The sequence below is a fragment of the Linepithema humile genome, chromosome 2 (genome assembly GCF_040581485.1).
Source record: "Linepithema humile isolate Giens D197 chromosome 2, Lhum_UNIL_v1.0, whole genome shotgun sequence".
Taxonomy (NCBI): Eukaryota; Metazoa; Arthropoda; class Insecta; order Hymenoptera; family Formicidae; genus Linepithema; species Linepithema humile.
Genome location: NC_090129.1, coordinates 35,007,551 through 35,024,729, shown reverse-complemented (window position 1 = coordinate 35,024,729; position 17,179 = coordinate 35,007,551). Strand labels below are relative to the sequence as shown.

The 17,179-nt window shown below is 32.5% G+C and overlaps 3 protein-coding genes across 6 annotated transcripts; 1 reads left to right on the top strand and 2 right to left on the bottom strand.

Moving 5' to 3' along the window:
• Window positions 1-82: 82 nt before the first annotated feature.
• LOC105676485 (uncharacterized) lies at window positions 83-3,011 on the top strand. Of its 2 annotated transcripts, none has more exons than XM_012374426.2 (3): window positions 83-558; window positions 1,291-1,462; window positions 1,956-3,011. In XM_012374426.2, the coding sequence occupies exons 2-3, from the start codon at window positions 1,340-1,342 to the stop codon at window positions 2,805-2,807; spliced, it is 975 nt and encodes a 324-aa protein (XP_012229849.1). In that variant the 5' UTR covers window positions 83-558; window positions 1,291-1,339; the 3' UTR covers window positions 2,808-3,011. The 2 variants fall into 2 exon arrangements, with proteins under 2 accessions (XP_012229849.1, XP_012229857.1); XM_012374434.2 differs by having other exon boundaries at window positions 84-553.
• Window positions 3,012-3,295: 284 nt separating this feature from the next.
• On the bottom strand, window positions 3,296-6,235 carry LOC105676497 (afadin- and alpha-actinin-binding protein-like). Of its 3 annotated transcripts, none has more exons than XM_067350061.1 (6): window positions 6,059-6,235; window positions 5,389-5,561; window positions 5,113-5,307; window positions 4,797-4,928; window positions 4,569-4,680; window positions 3,296-4,069 (listed from the first exon to the last, which is right to left on the bottom strand). In XM_067350061.1, the coding sequence occupies exons 2-6, from the start codon at window positions 5,524-5,526 to the stop codon at window positions 3,846-3,848; spliced, it is 801 nt and encodes a 266-aa protein (XP_067206162.1). In that variant the 5' UTR covers window positions 5,527-5,561; window positions 6,059-6,235; the 3' UTR covers window positions 3,296-3,845. The 3 variants fall into 3 exon arrangements, with proteins under 3 accessions (XP_067206162.1, XP_012229880.1, XP_012229872.1); XM_012374457.2 differs by having other exon boundaries at window positions 5,389-5,532; window positions 6,070-6,233; XM_012374449.2 differs by having other exon boundaries at window positions 5,389-5,532; window positions 6,059-6,226.
• A 544-nt stretch (window positions 6,236-6,779) lies between these two features.
• On the bottom strand, window positions 6,780-11,275 carry osk (oskar). Its single transcript, XM_012374413.2, has 8 exons — window positions 11,007-11,275; window positions 10,527-10,729; window positions 10,296-10,449; window positions 9,846-9,931; window positions 9,653-9,758; window positions 9,272-9,402; window positions 8,792-9,087; window positions 6,780-8,647 (listed from the first exon to the last, which is right to left on the bottom strand). The coding sequence occupies exons 1-8, from the start codon at window positions 11,080-11,082 to the stop codon at window positions 8,542-8,544; spliced, it is 1,158 nt and encodes a 385-aa protein (XP_012229836.1). The 5' UTR covers window positions 11,083-11,275; the 3' UTR covers window positions 6,780-8,541.
• Window positions 11,276-17,179: the final 5,904 nt, after the last annotated feature.

Here is a 17,179-nt window from a genome sequence, read left to right as displayed (position 1 = left end):
ACTTATAGCACAAGATTCCCTGACAGCCTCCGTCGCGGTATGACTGCGTTTTTCCGGTGTACTGTCACACCATGATATCTTGAAATAACTTGATATAATCTAACAAATACGTTATACACAGTGCTCTGTGACTACCGGAATACATTTATCGAATAGCAAGTTGCGTTACTCACACATCAGTCACTATAAAAAAGCGGCGTGAAAGAGCTGTCCATCTTAATCGCGCACTCGACCGTGGATTCATTCGTCGGTCGAATGTGATCCCCAAAATAGTCGCCTATATTACGAGTAGTATCAACGGATCGTGTAAGAGGAAGTGGCACTCGTTATTCCAGCGTATACCTGAAACGCTTTTGAAACGCTGCCTTTTAAAACGCAGAATCTCGATAAAAAACCATCGTTGGAAAATCACCGGAAACTTGTCAGAATAGTGCCAAGTGTTCTGCAAAAGAACTTGCAAAAAGTACGCGCGAACGAACTAAAGCTTTTAAAGAGAGGAGCGACAAAGGAAATCGACGGAAAGTCTAGTTTCACCACGTTGGAAAATTTCAAAGTATGGTGAGAGTGTTTTTTTCTCATTTGATTTCTCAAATGCGGATTAAAATTGGACGATTCGCGGAGAAAAATACGCTTTAAAGCTTTCATTCAGTGAGTTTAGTAAATTTTATTTTTACCAAAAAAATGTATTAATCTACAAATATTAGTTAACGATATCTGAATCCGATAAACTGCCGAAATTCTCGCAGATTGTCGCGCGAAATCCGATTTAAAATTTGACGTCCAAAAATCCACACACAAAAATATAATATATTTTTATTCTTAGAAATAAAAACTACAAATTATTTGTTTAAAACGAGTATAATTTTGGTGAATTTAGTTTCCGATTTTATACTCGTTTTAAACAAATAATTTGTAGTTTTTTTATTATTTGTTTTTAACTGGCATTAAATAAAATGTGTCTTACTTAAATGCATAATACAGCTTTATAAAGTTATGTTTGAGATAGTTAAAGGAGTTGCAAGAAAATTTTTAAATAGATGCAAGATAAAAAAAGTAAAAGAAGTATTATATTATCTAATAAATAATGCAGCATGTAATATGAAGAAAATGTAATATTAAAAAATTGCATTTTTAAAATTTTATACAAAATTTGCATGCCAAAAGTATATTTGCATCTATTTATTTCTACACATTCGCTTAAAAAAAAAAAAAATTATGTACAGGATAATATATCACTCTTATCCGTATCTTTATCAATCTGGAATGGAACACTTCCTTTTCTAATTTCAGCGCGAGCATAGCCGGTAGTGAGATTTTATGCACAAGTTCAGCGGTGAATATGGGAGTAACCCTACTGATTGTAATACTCACCGCAGCATTGTCCGTGACTGCGAATAATATCAGCGAACAATGCCAAGTTCACAATGAAAGCAAGCTTACATGTAGTTGCATCGGAAATGAGGTACTGACTAATAGCTCCGCACCAAATCATGATAAGCTCAGTGCATTCGTTCACATTTCGTCCCAACACGAGATCTTGAAATAAACCATTAAATTTTGCAGACATATTCATTGACTAATTGATGATGTCCATCTATGCGTGAATATCGAAGCTTTCAACTTATAAATTGAAAGCGATTAAAAGTGAAATATTTTCAGTGATAAAAATGAATGGATTAAACGTCACATCAATATCATTGTTAAAATTTTGAATTCTGTTCTCTGACATTCTATATTAATTTGTAGTAAAGTATAATTAAAAAGGAATTAAGATATTATGTGCATTGTACAATTAAAACTTTAAATTTACACTTTTCTTATTCATTTTGAGAAAATGGAATACAATATGTTTATTCTTTCATCAGTTTATTATTTATCCAAGATGCAAAATACAAGTAGTCGTAAAATAATTGAGAATACATTGCACAGTGTTCTGACTAAATTCTGTTTTGTAGAAACTCTCCCTGCCAGAGAATTACGATTACAAAAAAATTATCAGCGTATCAGTCACAGGATGTGTCTCAGTGATTTTTTATTACTCCACTATGCCGGAAGCGAATAAACTCGAGGAAATGGTAATCGAAAATATCAGCGATCGTCTGGACTTTAACATCTACATTTCATCGAGACGAATGAGGCGGCTAAAACTCTCGAACATCGGCCGGATACCGATCATCGCGCCTTTAACGTTCGGAGCCCTGGCGACTATCGACACGTTCGAAATCGAAAACGTTTTCATCGAGGATTTTCAGGAGGAGCTCAGCTTCATCAACGTGTCGCACTTTATCATGTCGAACGTCACAATTCAGCGTATATGCAAGCTGAATATCTCCGAAAAGGGCAAAACATTGCGCATAGTAAATAGTGAGTTACGGAACATCACGACGTCCTTGAATTTTGCCAGTTTCCAGAGTATCGACATCATCAACTCTAGATTCGAACTGCAAAAGCCGGACATAATGTCCTTTCATGCCGACACCGCAATCGTGAAAAACAGCGTCTTTTCGAATATAAGCCTTAATCTAGTCGCGACTAGCATCACAGTAAACGGCATATGCGCGGACGGCAAGAGCGCTCTGAGGCTCAAGGCGGAGAATATCGACAGCAGTCACAATATGCTGCCAAACGAGATTAACTATTCGAGAGACAATCAGTCTATCAATTTCTTCACGAATCTAAATAACATAGTCTGCAAAGCGGGCAATTGTAAATGCCCGAAAAGCAGCGGTCAGGCTCTGCCTCAATCAGACGTCTCGAAATTTATCCTCGGATGGTTAATAACGTTGCTATCAAGATGCTTCTATTAATTCTTTCATATAATAATTGTGTATTTTTATATTTCATAGTACTTCATACGCGAGCGATATTATGTGTGTAATCGAAGAAACTATTTTTATTTTGACAACTTGTGAAAAGTTAATAATCTCTGACGACTCAGTAATGTTAATAATCTTTGGTATAAAATACCGTATAAAATGTAAAATTAAAAATAAAAATCTTTAAAAATGCCATCTGGACTTTTCTGGGCTTTGAATCGTCTTAATTGCGCTCGCCGCGCTGTAATTACTCGGCTTTTTCACGACTTGCGGAGAAAAATTCGTTTTATTGAATTCTCGAGTTACTTCCTTATTACATTAGATCCTTTCATTTCAAGATGTAGCTGTTAGTTGTTTTGCTATTTTCTTTCCCGTTTCGAAAATGTAATTATGATGTACCAATTTCGTTATAATTACGTTGCAATTTCGCGTGCAACGAAAGCGCGAGAGAATAGAGTTAAATAGAACAGACTTATTAATTGCACCATAAAATCACAAAGCATTTATTTTAAATAAACAAATTAAACACAATATTTTTATACAAACTATCATGTTTACAAAACATTTAGAGCTCTCAACAACAAGCAATATTATTACAACTCCGTTCTATTATATTACGAATGTATAGATATATTTTAATTAATTCCGAGTTAAATATTTCAGATCTATTAATTGCAGCATAAAATCACAAAGCATTTATTTTAAATAAACAAATTAAACACAATCTTTTTATACGAAATATCATGTTTGCAAAATATTTAGAGCTCTTGACAACAAGTAATATTATTACAACGCCGAAGTATCCGGAAACTGAAACATCAAATCTGATTGACGTTTGTATTTATTATTTTAATGTGCACAAAATAAAAGTAGAATTTAAAATATATCTATACATATTCGTAATATAATAGAACTTCGTTATAATATAATAGAACGGAGTTAGATATATTAGATAGATATAGATATATTTTAAATAATTCCATGCACTTTCACTTTGTGCACATTAAAATAATAAATAAATTACAAACGTCAATCAGATTTGGTGTTTAAGTCTGTCCATGCTCCGGATGCTTCGATATGTAAATCAATTCCAGTCCTATGTAAATCCAGAGCTTCCTTTAGATTATTGATTTCTTCCAACATTTGCCTACTGTTCTCTTCCAAGTGGCAAATAGTTTGCTTATACGAAGTCAGTTCTTTCTCATGATTCGCCTGCATCTTTTGTAAGACTTTATCTCTCGGCACAAAGGTACCTTGCAAATAAAAGAAAGAAATAAAAAATATATATTCAGACAAGAGAAAAAAATAAGATACATTCACTATATATTTCGCAAATATTTTCATAAAACATATATTTATGGTTACACTTATATTAAATGTTAAATGTACTTTGGCATGCTATATATACAGGATGCTTTCTATATCACCCTTGCGAGTCATGCATTCCGCCTAACATATTTCGAATAGAAACACGTTGAAATAACTGCGATATTCTGAAGCATTGAAGCCAAACTCTTGACTGATAGGCAACTCGCCATACAGTTGAGCTGCAATGGCTCGATTCATTCATCTTTGTGTAAGAAGGATTCATTAGAGAATAACAGAACATTAAAAAAAAATAACAAAGACATTACATTTCATGAAATAATTGAGAGAACAAACTGTATAGCGTCAACAGCGTATTTCAAGTAAATATAAAAACTAAACAATCACACATTTAGTAAAATTACCCAAAAATATGATTCTACTAACCAGCAGATTTTTGTAACTGCTCCTGTAGCTTCTGGCTGTTCTGCATAATTCTTCTTACTTCGTGTTCATGTTGAATATCTTTGGACTGGGCTTGCTTTTTCAATTTTCGCACCTAGAAATCAGTAGTTTAACTGTAATTCTTGCAAAATATTCAGATTGGCTTATATATACCTACATATATGTGATACCGCCACATATTCTACATATATTTTACATAAATTGAACTACCTCTTCTTTTTCGTGTTTCAGATCGCGTGACATACTCTCACATTGTACTTTAAGTCTTCTTTCTTTCTCCTGTGCCTCGTGTAACAAATACTCCTTTTTTTGTATGTCTTCTTTTAAACGTTTTACCTGATTCTATTGACACATTGCACACAATTAAATTAATGTTACCATTTCTTACAAGATATATTACAAAATATAATTTCTTCTATAAAATATAATTAGTTCCATATACTTACTAATAATTTTCTACGTATAGCATAAAATAATACAACATATTTTATTATATGTACATTCTTTGATGTAAAAGCAAACTTACCTTGAGATTAACATTATCATTACCAGTTCTGTGATTTGAATCTATCAACTGATCATGTACGTGCATTAAAGACCTATGTTTATGTATCATGTTCCAAGCAGCATTTATTATTATTACGGATAGCTTTTTGAATGATTCTAAAGTTTGCATACTATGGTGTGCAGTTACTGGTGCAATACCGAATGATTCAAATTCCTATAAAAATAAATGCTGACTAACATCCATATACATATACTTGTATACATGTTAGCAAAATTATTAGTCATGTTTTGTTACCTCATTCAGTGTATGCAAAGATTGCTGTAAATTGTCTTCTGTACAAAGTATACTCTCTTCATTATGAAAGTTATTCCGTTCAGCAAGTATACTTTTCAGATGTCTTTTTGGGTAAATACCATTGGAGATTGTACTCATTTTTATCTATATTTATTTTTTAAATTATTTATAAACTTAAAAAAAAAATTTTTTTTTGTTAAAATTTTTAAATGCATTAAAATTTTAATACATAACACTTTTTTATTACATTAAAATTTAGTTTTCTCCATTACATTAAAATTAAATCCATTTTTAAACATATAATATATTTATGTATACTGCTGTAATATATTTATCAGAAAATATTATTAACCCTATTGATACGTTTATCTTTTTAATATTATATATAAGCATGCCTTTCAACTAAAATATAACTATTTATTATACTTAATATTTTATTCTTTTAGATATTCTTCCACCCTCATCATATCACAATGCCGCAACTACTTCATTAAACATCGGTGATTTCTAAACTTTGTATATTTATACATGCACATATTAAGCTAATATTTAATCTATTCTTCATTATTTCTAACCTCAAATTTGTCTTTTCTCTATTTTTTTGGTCCGCCAAATATTTTATTACTAACAAAAATTAATTTTTTAATCAAGTTTGTTCTTGTATTCCTACCTTTTACTTACAGCTGATCGCACGGACGTATCTTTGTTAGTTTCTTCGTTCTTTTAACCTTCTTTCTTTCGTTCTGTCGTATACAGAATCTACGCGACACAATCTCTACGATGATACTAATCTAAATTTAGCCTTCTCCTGCACATGTTCACGTTTGAATTTTTCTTTTTATATTTACTTTCAAACAGTGCGTCGTATCAATGTTATTTTATGGTTAAAAAGAAAAATCATTAATGTTAGTGATTTGAAAAAAATATACAAAATTCTTAAATGAAATTACATGTTGTAGTACTTTGATATATGTATCAATTTAAGAAATACGTTATCTCTCATTTCCAATCAAAGAAAAAGATGATTTCTTACTCTATCCATTATTTACTCTAATAATAAAAAATAGATTGTATAAAACGTACACTGCTGATTTTTAAAGCTTAATTTAAAGTAATAACAATTCGAATCGCATAAAATATATTAATAATGTTTTGATAAGAGCTTGGAAAAATTAAGATAGATATTGATATATGATAAAAGCTGCAAAATGTTATATTATCAATATTATATTATCTTTGTCATTCTCATATTAAATAATGAACATTGAGCGAAAAATTTCTCAAACAGAAGATCTTAAGAAGATCTTTTTCTTTTTTAAATATTTATCACATAGTACAATTATTACCATTTCTATCATTTGTATCTTAAGAGAGAGAGAAAATAAACAAAATTATAGGTATTGATGATTTATTGATCACAATACTTGATTACACATTGATTATACATTGTTATTAGACGCGCGTCTAATAATTTTACATATATATTGATCAATCTTGGTGTCATTTACAAAAAAAATTTATAAGTATCGCTAGATATATTATTTACAGCATTTTTCACAATTACGATTATAATTTCTTGTTTCTCTCGAATTGTACGTCTTAATAAATTAATAGACATATTTCTTTTGCTAAAATACTGTTTCTCGCATTCATTCCTAAAGTTACTCAAAATTGACCTAAAAATTTGAAAACATTTCCGTTTTCTGAATCAGAAGATCTATATTAGCTGTTAGGCTTTTTAAATTATTAAATTATTAAATAATTAAAGGTTTAAGGCTTTAAATTATAAGCCATAATTAAGAATTGATTTTAAAAACCAATTTCAATTAAAAATTGCTATTATCTTGCCCATTATATAACTTTAAATGCGCGCTTGGATTAAATTTTTACAATTTTATTAATCTGATTTCATTTAATTTAAGAAATAACTTTCTCGCTTAATTACTTATGTGTAACCGATTATTTCAAATCTTATAATAATTTTATATTTTATACGCATATAAATAGACACCGCATATAAATAGAAACATTCATTTTTAAGATAACTGAATCTTTTTGCAAAACTTATATTGCATAATTGTAATTAATTATTAAATTTCGTTTGATCGTATTTCCTGGTAGGTAATTGATAATTTATTAATAAAAATGGCCGAAAATGGCTGAGCCTTTTGTTATATTTGTAATAATTCAAATATTTAAAAACCATTGATAGAATTTTTGTATCTTTACATTAATTAAATATTATATAAAATCACATTTGTAGAAATTTAAAAATTTCTTTTTAAATATATTAACAAATAATTTAATAAACACAACAAAAAAATTACTTACAAAGAAATTAACTTTCTAAGGAAAACATTGAATTCTAAGAAAAAAATTGAAACTAGCTTGTGACCAATCCGTTCATCGAGAATAAGTTCGAATCTCCGAAAAAAGTATGCGTGTCATTTTTAAATTACCCGCATTTTAATTGTAAAAATGCACTATACTTTTCCGATATATTTAAATACGAACATTGATGTTACTGACTATTTTGCAATGCGATGAAATGGGCCCTTCTAGATTGCAAAAGAGAAAAGTCTTAATTTTGAAGCTTAATATTTATAGTAAATTTGCAGTTGTGTCCATGTTAATTTTTTTGAAACGCGAACAAACGAAATTATAATATTCGGTATGCGTGACGACATTCGTGCAGCTTCGATAAGCTTGATAAAAATTTTTTATGTATACATACACGCAATCTTACGAAGATGCATGCCCGAAATTATATTGATTTTTGGAACAAACCAACATACTGTTATTTATTTATTTTTTTTTTTCATTAGTTTCATGTAACAGCCGATTGACTAGATGTAATAAAGCAATTTATCCTGACGAAATTATACAATTTTTTTCTTTTCACGTACGATATATAAACGGAAATATATGGACATAAACAGACTAGATCGATCACACACACACATCCACGAAGGAAGCAGAAGAGTACACCTCGGACAATCCTCGATAAAGCGTACTTCGTCATCGATGACGACGAATAAGGCTCTCCGTGGTATACCTTTCTGCTTCTCTTTCTTTATATATGATCTCCTATGTATATATATATATAACGGAAGATCCCTATTAATTCATTGCATTGACAATGGATTGGGACTTCTAGAGCGTATCTTTTTCTTCGCAGATGAGGCTCATAGCCTGCTTCCGTCCTTTGTTATTCCATAGCACATAAGAATGTCTGGTACCGGACACTCTACGTGCTTGGCTAATAATAATTAAATATTAAACATATTTATATACGAGATAAAGCAAAATTAAAGTAATTATATATATATATATATATATATATATATATATATATATATATATATATATTAGTACTATTAATTAGATTATTTGATGTACTTACGTTTGGAACCAATCGTATTCCGTAGTGTACGTTTCGTTGCAGTAGTTTTCGAATAAATCGATTATCGGGTAATTTTCGAAAGAGGAATCTCTCCTAGATGCGTCGTCGGCTAGAGATCTGATCCAATTATTGAAGCAAAATAGCGCCATACTCTGATGCTTATGAGCGTGAATGCTCACGTTAGCCAAAGGTGGTAGAGTGCAGATAGTGATGGCTGAATTTGAAAGATGAAACTTTGACCGGAGAACTTGCAAGAGTTCTGTCATGTCGTGTATCATATCGTTGTAAGTGGCGCCCTGAAAACAAGAGAATATTTAATAAAAATCTGGCTACACCGCCAATAAATAATAAATTTAAATTTCTTCAAAGACTTTTTATCTTTATCTAAGAATTTAAATAAGCAAAGTGTCTTTAATGTTTCATTCATTGGAATTGAAATCTGTATATGTGAAGAACAGAGTAAACATTAACATTACGCACATTGTAAACATCAACCGAACCAAGCATAATCACGACACGATTAGAGATGGCGTTAATATTCCTCAAAGCTCGTGTGCAATTGCTTATAGTCTGTCCGGATACGCACAGTCCGCAATGCAATGCTAAGCTATCTGCAAAGTATAATGTCAAAATTAATCCATAATTCCATTTTCATAGCTCCAAAAACTACAATTTTAGTTTCTCAAGATTATATCATAATATAAAAGCTTTGTTACATGTACTTTGATAAAATATTCAAATTTTATTCGAATAAGCGATAAATATTTCTTCTAAAATAAAAATTATTATAAAAATAACGTTGACTTTCTCTTATAAAAATAAAACTTGTTGAGAACTTTAAAAAGATAATTTCCACCGTACCTTTATATCTCCAAATAGGAAGATGAAGATTTCGTATTGCAAGTTGTAGGAAAAAATCGTCGCCAAGTAATTGTTGGCCGTTTGCAATTGGTTCGTATATGTTATCCTGGAAAATTAAATTACTTTGTTACTTTCTGAAAAAGCGGTGGAAAGATTTCGTTTAATGTGCGTCTTAAAATTGTGTTTTACTTACAGCTTTATTTATTTCATTTGTTTCTATTACCACTGGATGATGATTTTCTTCTTCTTCGGAAAGATTTCTATCTTTCCAAGTACCAGCTATAATAAAATAAATAAATTAGCTTGAATCTTAAATTTTTTTACTCATTACAATTATTTATATATATATCATATAATATGTTATATACCACAAAAGTTATTTCCAGTAAATTACAATACAACGAAATTATAGTTGATATTTGTAAAAGTAAAATAGAATTTAAAATTATAAAAAATATAGAATTAAACAAAATATTAAATGCGAGGCAGCAATATAAGACCACAGAAAGAACACTGAAAAACAAAAATTCTATTGTTTAAGCAAAATCAAAATGTTAGTATTTCTATTATAATATATTAGCATATCAAGCTCTAGTAGTATTTCTTAACAACAATTTTCAACAAATATATAAACATATATTACCAGTGCCAAATAAATATGGATCACGGCGCTGACCAAAATTTTGAATCCGTTTATTAGTGCGATTTGTATTGAATATTGTTCTATTTCTTTCCCTACGCTCATTGCTGTAATCAAATTTGCTCTTTTGTCGTGTAAATTGTTTATAATATTTGTTCTGAAATAATACATCACGATTATTTGATTATCCTGATTTACATAATTATTATGTAGAGTCTGTGCTATTAAACGTACTTTTGTCTTTGAATAGTCGACCTTCTGCTTGCGTATGAGTCTATCAATATGAGAAATCTTAGAGTCGTTTATTCTTAATGTCTGTTCGCCAAATTCGTTCCGAATTATCTTCAAACCATCTATAGTTTCTAAAAGTTTAGAAAGACTCACGAATCCCAATCTACGGTACGGAATAGGTTCGCCGACGAGTTGTTCAAATTCATCTACAACAACATTCTCTTACACTTAAATTTATAATCTTAAAGTTTTCAATCTGAATGATATTTCATAAAAATTTTTAAACTAATAACTTAATAAATTTTATTAAAATGAATAAGAATGATCCTTAAACGCAAGACGTTTATATATAATTATAAATATTTGAAAAGCTTTTGATTTTTGCTATTATCCGAAAACGACAATGAAATTTGCACATAGTTTCATTAAAATAAATACATAAATAATAATTCACTGTAATCAAAGGAAAAATATTATACTCACCATTTAAATCTTCAAATGATACGCCGCCTTTCTTCGAGATTATACACGATTTTATTAATGCCACTGTTTCATCCATTTTTGTATCATTAATATTAATTTTGAAAGATTTTTATATTTTATGTAAGCGAGTGAGTGTATTTATTATTAAAAATTATCACAAGACGATATCTTTCGTTTAATTTAATATGTGTAAAAATCTTGCAGTCCAGCTGCTGTGAGTCTTAGTAAAATTTTCACTTAAGGCAGCGACATCCGTACTCACGAGCGTTGTACCGAAGAATGGGCATTGATTCATTGTACGACGTTATGACCTACCCCCATTCGTGCGTCCTGGCAATGTTCTCGAAAATTCCATCGTCGTAAACTTAGCTCGTTACGGAGCATTGTCTATGTAGAAAAAGTACTACACAGCACAAAAGAAATGTATACAACGTTCGAGCGAAAGTAGCGTCTCGAACGCAACGTTCCTTACTACGACGATTGCTTGATCGCCTTGATAATTTCGGATATATTCAACAATTATCAATATTGTGCTTTAGATATCCTTAATCAAATTTTAATATAATTAAATTTACTAATTTTATATCTTCTATGTTTATACTGTCAATAAAATTTATCTTTGATTTGTAATAAGTAGATTAATAAGATATAGTGTGTATATATATATATATATATATATATAGTGTCATATTTGTAGATTAACATGTTTTCCAATTGTAAAGTCTGACATATTAATTTACACATCTTCTACACGCTTCTTTTAAGTTTAAATATCAATGCACACAAGTTTAAAGTTATAATTTTAATACATTAATGATAAATTAGTTTATTAAAATTTATGAGAAACATATTTAAAATTTAAAAAAATAATTTGCAAAATAATTGCAAAAAAATCATATAATTTTCACTAGAAAACACATAAAAACATAAATAAGAGAAACCTTTCAATTTAATTAAAATTTTCTTTTACCGAAAACATCAAGAAATATATATTATTATTTTAAATAATTTTTTAGAAATTGTGACAGATTTATATCTTTATATCTTTGTCTATTTATATTGTTATCGTCTTTAACAGCATCAAATATCTGTTGTTATTAAAAAACAATTAAAATTCAGTAAAAATTAAACAAATAATACAAGATTCTATTATCTATCAAATTTAACTCAAAAAGTCTTGCACTCTCAAACATTTATAATCTAAAATTTTTATAAAGCTTAGAAAATTAAGAAAATTAGGAAATTAGAAAAATATATTCAAAACTTAAACAATTTGTATATATAAATGTGATTCGATGTAGCTAGAATATCCTACGTAACTCTGTAAAGCTCATGATAAAGCTGCTTCAAGTTTTAAGCTTTAGTCACAAGATGGCTATACTAGAAAGAAAAGTGTGAAATAATGGAATCAATTATGTTTAAACGCTTCTGCTTTTAATTTCTGAACGTGTTTATGATGCATATAAGTGTCATTTCAATTTAGCAATAACTACAGGACTACATAAAATTTCTATGATAATTATCATGTATATATTTCTATTTCAAAAATTTTTAAATGTGTTTTTTAAGCTTTTTAAGTATGTTTTCTTGCTAAAATATTTATTTTATTTCAAATAAAAAAAATTCTAAACTTAATAAAAGTGATACGCTTCTATCGCATAAAAATAAAAAGATTAATTTTTCTGAAGACCGAATACGCGCGCGCGAAGCAATTGAAGAACATCAATTTCTAATTTAATAGAATGTAAAAACCAATCAAATCATATGCTATCAGTATATAGAAATACATTATTGTCTCCATACAATAGAGTAGAGTAAAATATTTTTCATGTATGAATTCATATTGAAAAACAACGCTTAGTCTTTGTATTTAAATAAAATTGTTCATAAGAAGAAAATTGTGCATAGAATTGAGAGATGTCGAACTAATGTGTATACGTTGTGTAAAATCAGAACTGGTGAGTTTATATTTCGGAGGACTATGCGAGATGTCGATACATTCTTACAAAGACTTCAGCCCATTCGACGTAGTTCTGGAGAGTTTTGACGGGTCAGTAACTCCGAAAATATTTATGTCGTCCCAAACTATTCTTACACCCGCGACAGAGATATTTTTGGCTAATGTTGGGTAACTCCGTATATGTTTTATTGCTCTCCCCCTAATTACGGCTGGGCTCTAAAAATATCGTTTCGGAAATCGCAAAAACTGACATCGCAGATGACGGCATCGCGGACGATTGTGCGCGAAATCGGTACAAGTTCCATATTTTTAATTATCACTCAATTATTCTCCCATTAAACGCCGAATAGATTCGTGAACATGTATTACTTTTTAAAAAAATTATTTTGTTCTTCTGAAAATTATTAGCATTCAACAAGTTCATCGTAAAATCAAAGAACAGCGCCCACGTGATCCAATAATTTTATATAAAAAAATGTATAAAGTAATTTGCGCGGAAACAGATAAGCGAAAGAGAATAGCGAATGTGCATCATCTGCTTTCAATACTAAAGAAAAACTTTTAACTCCTTATGTAAGTATTTGCACTTTGCGCTGCTCCGCAATCTCTCTCACCAACTGACACTTCTCTATTCTTTTTGTACCTCGTGGAAAGGCTTTCGATACGTGGCGTGCATCGGTGCATCTTTACGGTAGGTAGTGGTGAAGTGTGCACTTGTTACCGAAGACGGCAAACAGGGAGGGACCCTCGAGATACTGAAGTTCCCGAGCGCTCTAAAGGGTCACGCGCTGTAGGGGGTCAACAGATGTTGCGCCGAAATTCAAGTGTGACAGTCTCATATGTGTGTCGTATGTTGTATCGCAATATACTATACGTTGGATTAACTATTTATATATTCCTGACTGCATTAGAATTGCATACGCTATGCAAGAAACTCTGTTTCGTCGTACAAGTCGTACAAGTCGCAGTAGATGAAAATGACGACATGCTAATATTCAACTATCACGATTGCCAATTTATGGCAATAGAATGCTTCTCTTCATGGTTCATTAGATAATAATTGGAACATCTTTTTTACTTTTCCGTTGAATAAAATTGCTAACGATTTATGTGATGATAGTGAGATAATTGAGACATGAATATCATTTGTATCGTTGCTGTATAATTATTAGGATCATATCGACTTCATTTTCGATACTTTGTTTCGACAAATTTGTTTATGCTAAAATTTTATTTGTATTTATTTCAAAGATACTGACACAAATTAGCAACGTAATCAGAAACAGCTGATTGTGCAGCTATTATTCTACAATTCCTATTCACAGAATTTTTTTCAAAGATTTGCAATTTAACGTTTTGAAAAATATATATGTATATGTACGAATTGTGCAGAGTTACATCTAATTTTTGCAGAATACCTCCAAGAAATGCAGCAGATATGAGTGTTGTAAGAAAGGATTGCGATCGCGAATGCATGGCAGAATTCCCTCAAGCCCGAGATATTTCGTTGGCGTAAACGCGGTTCCATTCAAAGGATTAAATAAGTAATTACACGTTCGCTATTGTGCATTTACGAGAACGGACGTTTATCGCAAGCGAGAGAGACACGTCGTGCGAACAAACGCGTCGGTCCCGTTTCAATGCTTTACGAGAGTGAGCATCTGGAAAACGCTTTCCGACGTATTAAACGCACGGTGAAAGCTTCCGTGCGCGATTACTCGGCTGGAGGGAAGACAGGGAGGAAGCGCTTTGAAATTCGACGCGGATCTGCTACGGGAAATATATGCTACGCTAAAGAAACAACCGTCCGAACAAACAGTCACGACCGCCCGGTCGAGTCTGGACATTGCGTAACAAACGATCGATTGGGAAAGAAAAATTCCGTGTTTACTAAAGTTTCAATTTAGACGAATAATCAAGCGCTGCATATAAATAATAACTTGAATCAATTTATTCGAATGATGAACTGTTCGTCAATTATAAATGCATCTATAGAAAATTAAGTCAAATTTGCATTTCCGTAATATTTAGATTTCACGAAATAAGATTTTTTATCATTTTAATGATCTATGAATATTGGAATATAGTTTGTGTAAGTCTCCTTTTAGTAGTTTTTAGTCTGTGAGGAAACTGTGTGAAATAGAAAACAGGAGTAAAGATCTTTGCAATCCTGAACGGAATCAAATAAACAATTACCATTGGTATATATTATCATTTCAATATGTTCGTCTCGATAAGTGTATTGATAAATCTGCATCTAAATAGCATTTAACATCTTTTTACGTCTGCATTTTTATCCTTTTCTCTTTTATTTTTCAGAGTGCAGCTAAAAGTTCCAGCATACCTTCAATATCGTGAACCGAGCGACGCAACGTGTCTCCTCGCATGTCGTTTACAGCAGGAAATCGGATCATTCACGCTCTGGGCGTGTGGGACAAACAACACAAGCACAGAGAACTAGATTGCTTCCGAATTGCGGCTGCGGGGGGCGCGAAAGCGGTGCAATCCCCGCCGCGAGGACTGATCGATATGTGAATCAGCTAGTCGCAGAGCAACTACTAATCACCGTGGAAGGTATAGAAGTTGTAGCGTTCGAAAAAACAGCCTCTCATCTGCATTGTAATCGTTTCTCCGCTCCTTTGGCGCTCGCTCGAGTGAGGCCGCCTTCGACGACGAGGTCGCGAAAGCTCGGGAATAATGAAGCTCGGGCGGCTTTCACGAGCTTCGCTCCACAGCGAGAGTCTTTAAGAAGGAGGACACGACATTATAGGATCTTTTAGAAACGTTGAACGATGTCGGGCGTCGGGTGACGATCCGTTGCGACAAAACAGCGCCGATATACGAGGGTACTTAGGGGACATGGGAAAAACTTGAGCGGAGCGTGGAATCCCCATAAGATTCCCCCGATTCTAAATTTGCCGCTAATAGCGGCGGCGTGACGAATGGCCGCAGATGCATTCGACGTGCCTCGGGGAACGCGTCCCGTGTTTTGAAAACGTGCCGATACTTTGTGCCGGTGCTTCGTGCTTTCGGATTTACCGGCCCCCGAGTATGTCCGGTCCGAGCCCTCCGCTCCGATTTCTCGTGTCGCTTTCACGGCTAGCGACTGGTCTGTCGAGTGTCTCTCATAAATCGGCGGCAATCTCAGCTGTCTTCAACGACACGATCGTTGTCCGTGACCCGGTCAGATAGCGTGTAAAGCGATAATGGATCGCGCGAATGAAGGTGACGCAAACACTCTCGGCGGAAAATAAAAGCAGGCGTATTTGTTTTCTTCGCTCGTACAACTCGCTCGTTATTTTATCTTTCATCTTCATTGGCGTCGCCGTCGAGAATAATTCGCGGTGAAAAAAATTGAGAATTGTCGCGTTGCGACATTTCGTTGCTCAATAATGTTGTGTCTTGCGCCTATAAAATCGTTGCTACCGATCAACTATTGACAATTCGTCATAATTTCCAGGAGATTGGAGACAGAGAGTTTACAATCTCCAACGTAAATATCCACCGTCGGCGCGAGAAGGAGAATGAGTTTTTATGACACTCAAGGCACTCGAGATTTCCGTTTAAGTAAGAACGCGGAGGAAGTGACACTTGAAGTGGAAGCGATGGCGCGACAGCTGACATCTTATTTCGTTTCCCTCGGATGGCGGAATCCAAAGTGACGTCGGCATCGTGAAAATGTAGTCCCGACAATCTTTTCGGCGCTTCTCAATTTTAAGCGATTTCCATGATTGATTTATCCAGTGAAATTTCTGTGATCGTTTCTTCCTTAAAATCGGTCACGCGAGATCACTAAAATTTCAGTGGAAACGATCAGCCTTCAGATGTTCAGACACGCGTTAAACGTTTACAAACGGCGACATTAATCACATATGACGAGCACGTAGCTGCTGAGACGTAGCGTTAAAGTATGCGTTCCTCAACAGCGCGGTGGCGGTTTAGCTAGCTGATTAATTATCCACTGTCTGATAAATGACTCTCAGCCGCTATCTGACGAGAGCTTGCTAAAGGGAATGCGAGGGAGCGCTTCGAAAATCCGGTTTGCAAGCGCAAACGTGCTCGAAAACAAAAGGAAATATCGCAACGTGTGCTTTTCTGTCGCTCCTCTTTATTGTTTCATCGCTCCACATATTTACATCATCTCGCGGTATCGACGAGGCTCGCTTACGTACTACGTGTGATCGATATGCTAGTAGCTCGCAGGCACATGAAA

Excerpts from the sequence above, each read along its gene's own strand:
- LOC105676485 (XM_012374426.2), top strand. The coding sequence starts at position 1,340 with ATGGGAGTAACCCTACTGATTGTAATACTCACCGCAGCATTGTCCGTG. Across the intron at positions 1,463-1,955 it reads GTAGTTGCATCGGAAATGAG|AAACTCTCCCTGCCAGAGAA; the intron begins GTACTGACTAAT and ends TCTGTTTTGTAG.
- LOC105676497 (XM_067350061.1), bottom strand. The coding sequence starts at position 5,526 with ATGAGTACAATCTCCAATGGTATTTACCCAAAAAGACATCTGAAAAGT. Across the intron at positions 5,308-5,388 it reads CTTTGCATACACTGAATGAG|GAATTTGAATCATTCGGTAT; the intron begins GTAACAAAACAT and ends TTATTTTTATAG. Across the intron at positions 4,070-4,568 it reads GCAGTTACAAAAATCTGCTG|GTACCTTTGTGCCGAGAGAT; the intron begins GTTAGTAGAATC and ends TTTATTTGCAAG.
- osk (XM_012374413.2), bottom strand. The coding sequence starts at position 11,082 with ATGGATGAAACAGTGGCATTAATAAAATCGTGTATAATCTCGAAGAAA. Across the intron at positions 10,450-10,526 it reads TCGACTATTCAAAGACAAAA|AACAAATATTATAAACAATT; the intron begins GTACGTTTAATA and ends GTATTATTTCAG. Across the intron at positions 8,648-8,791 it reads GAATACGATTGGTTCCAAAC|CCAAGCACGTAGAGTGTCCG; the intron begins GTAAGTACATCA and ends AATTATTATTAG.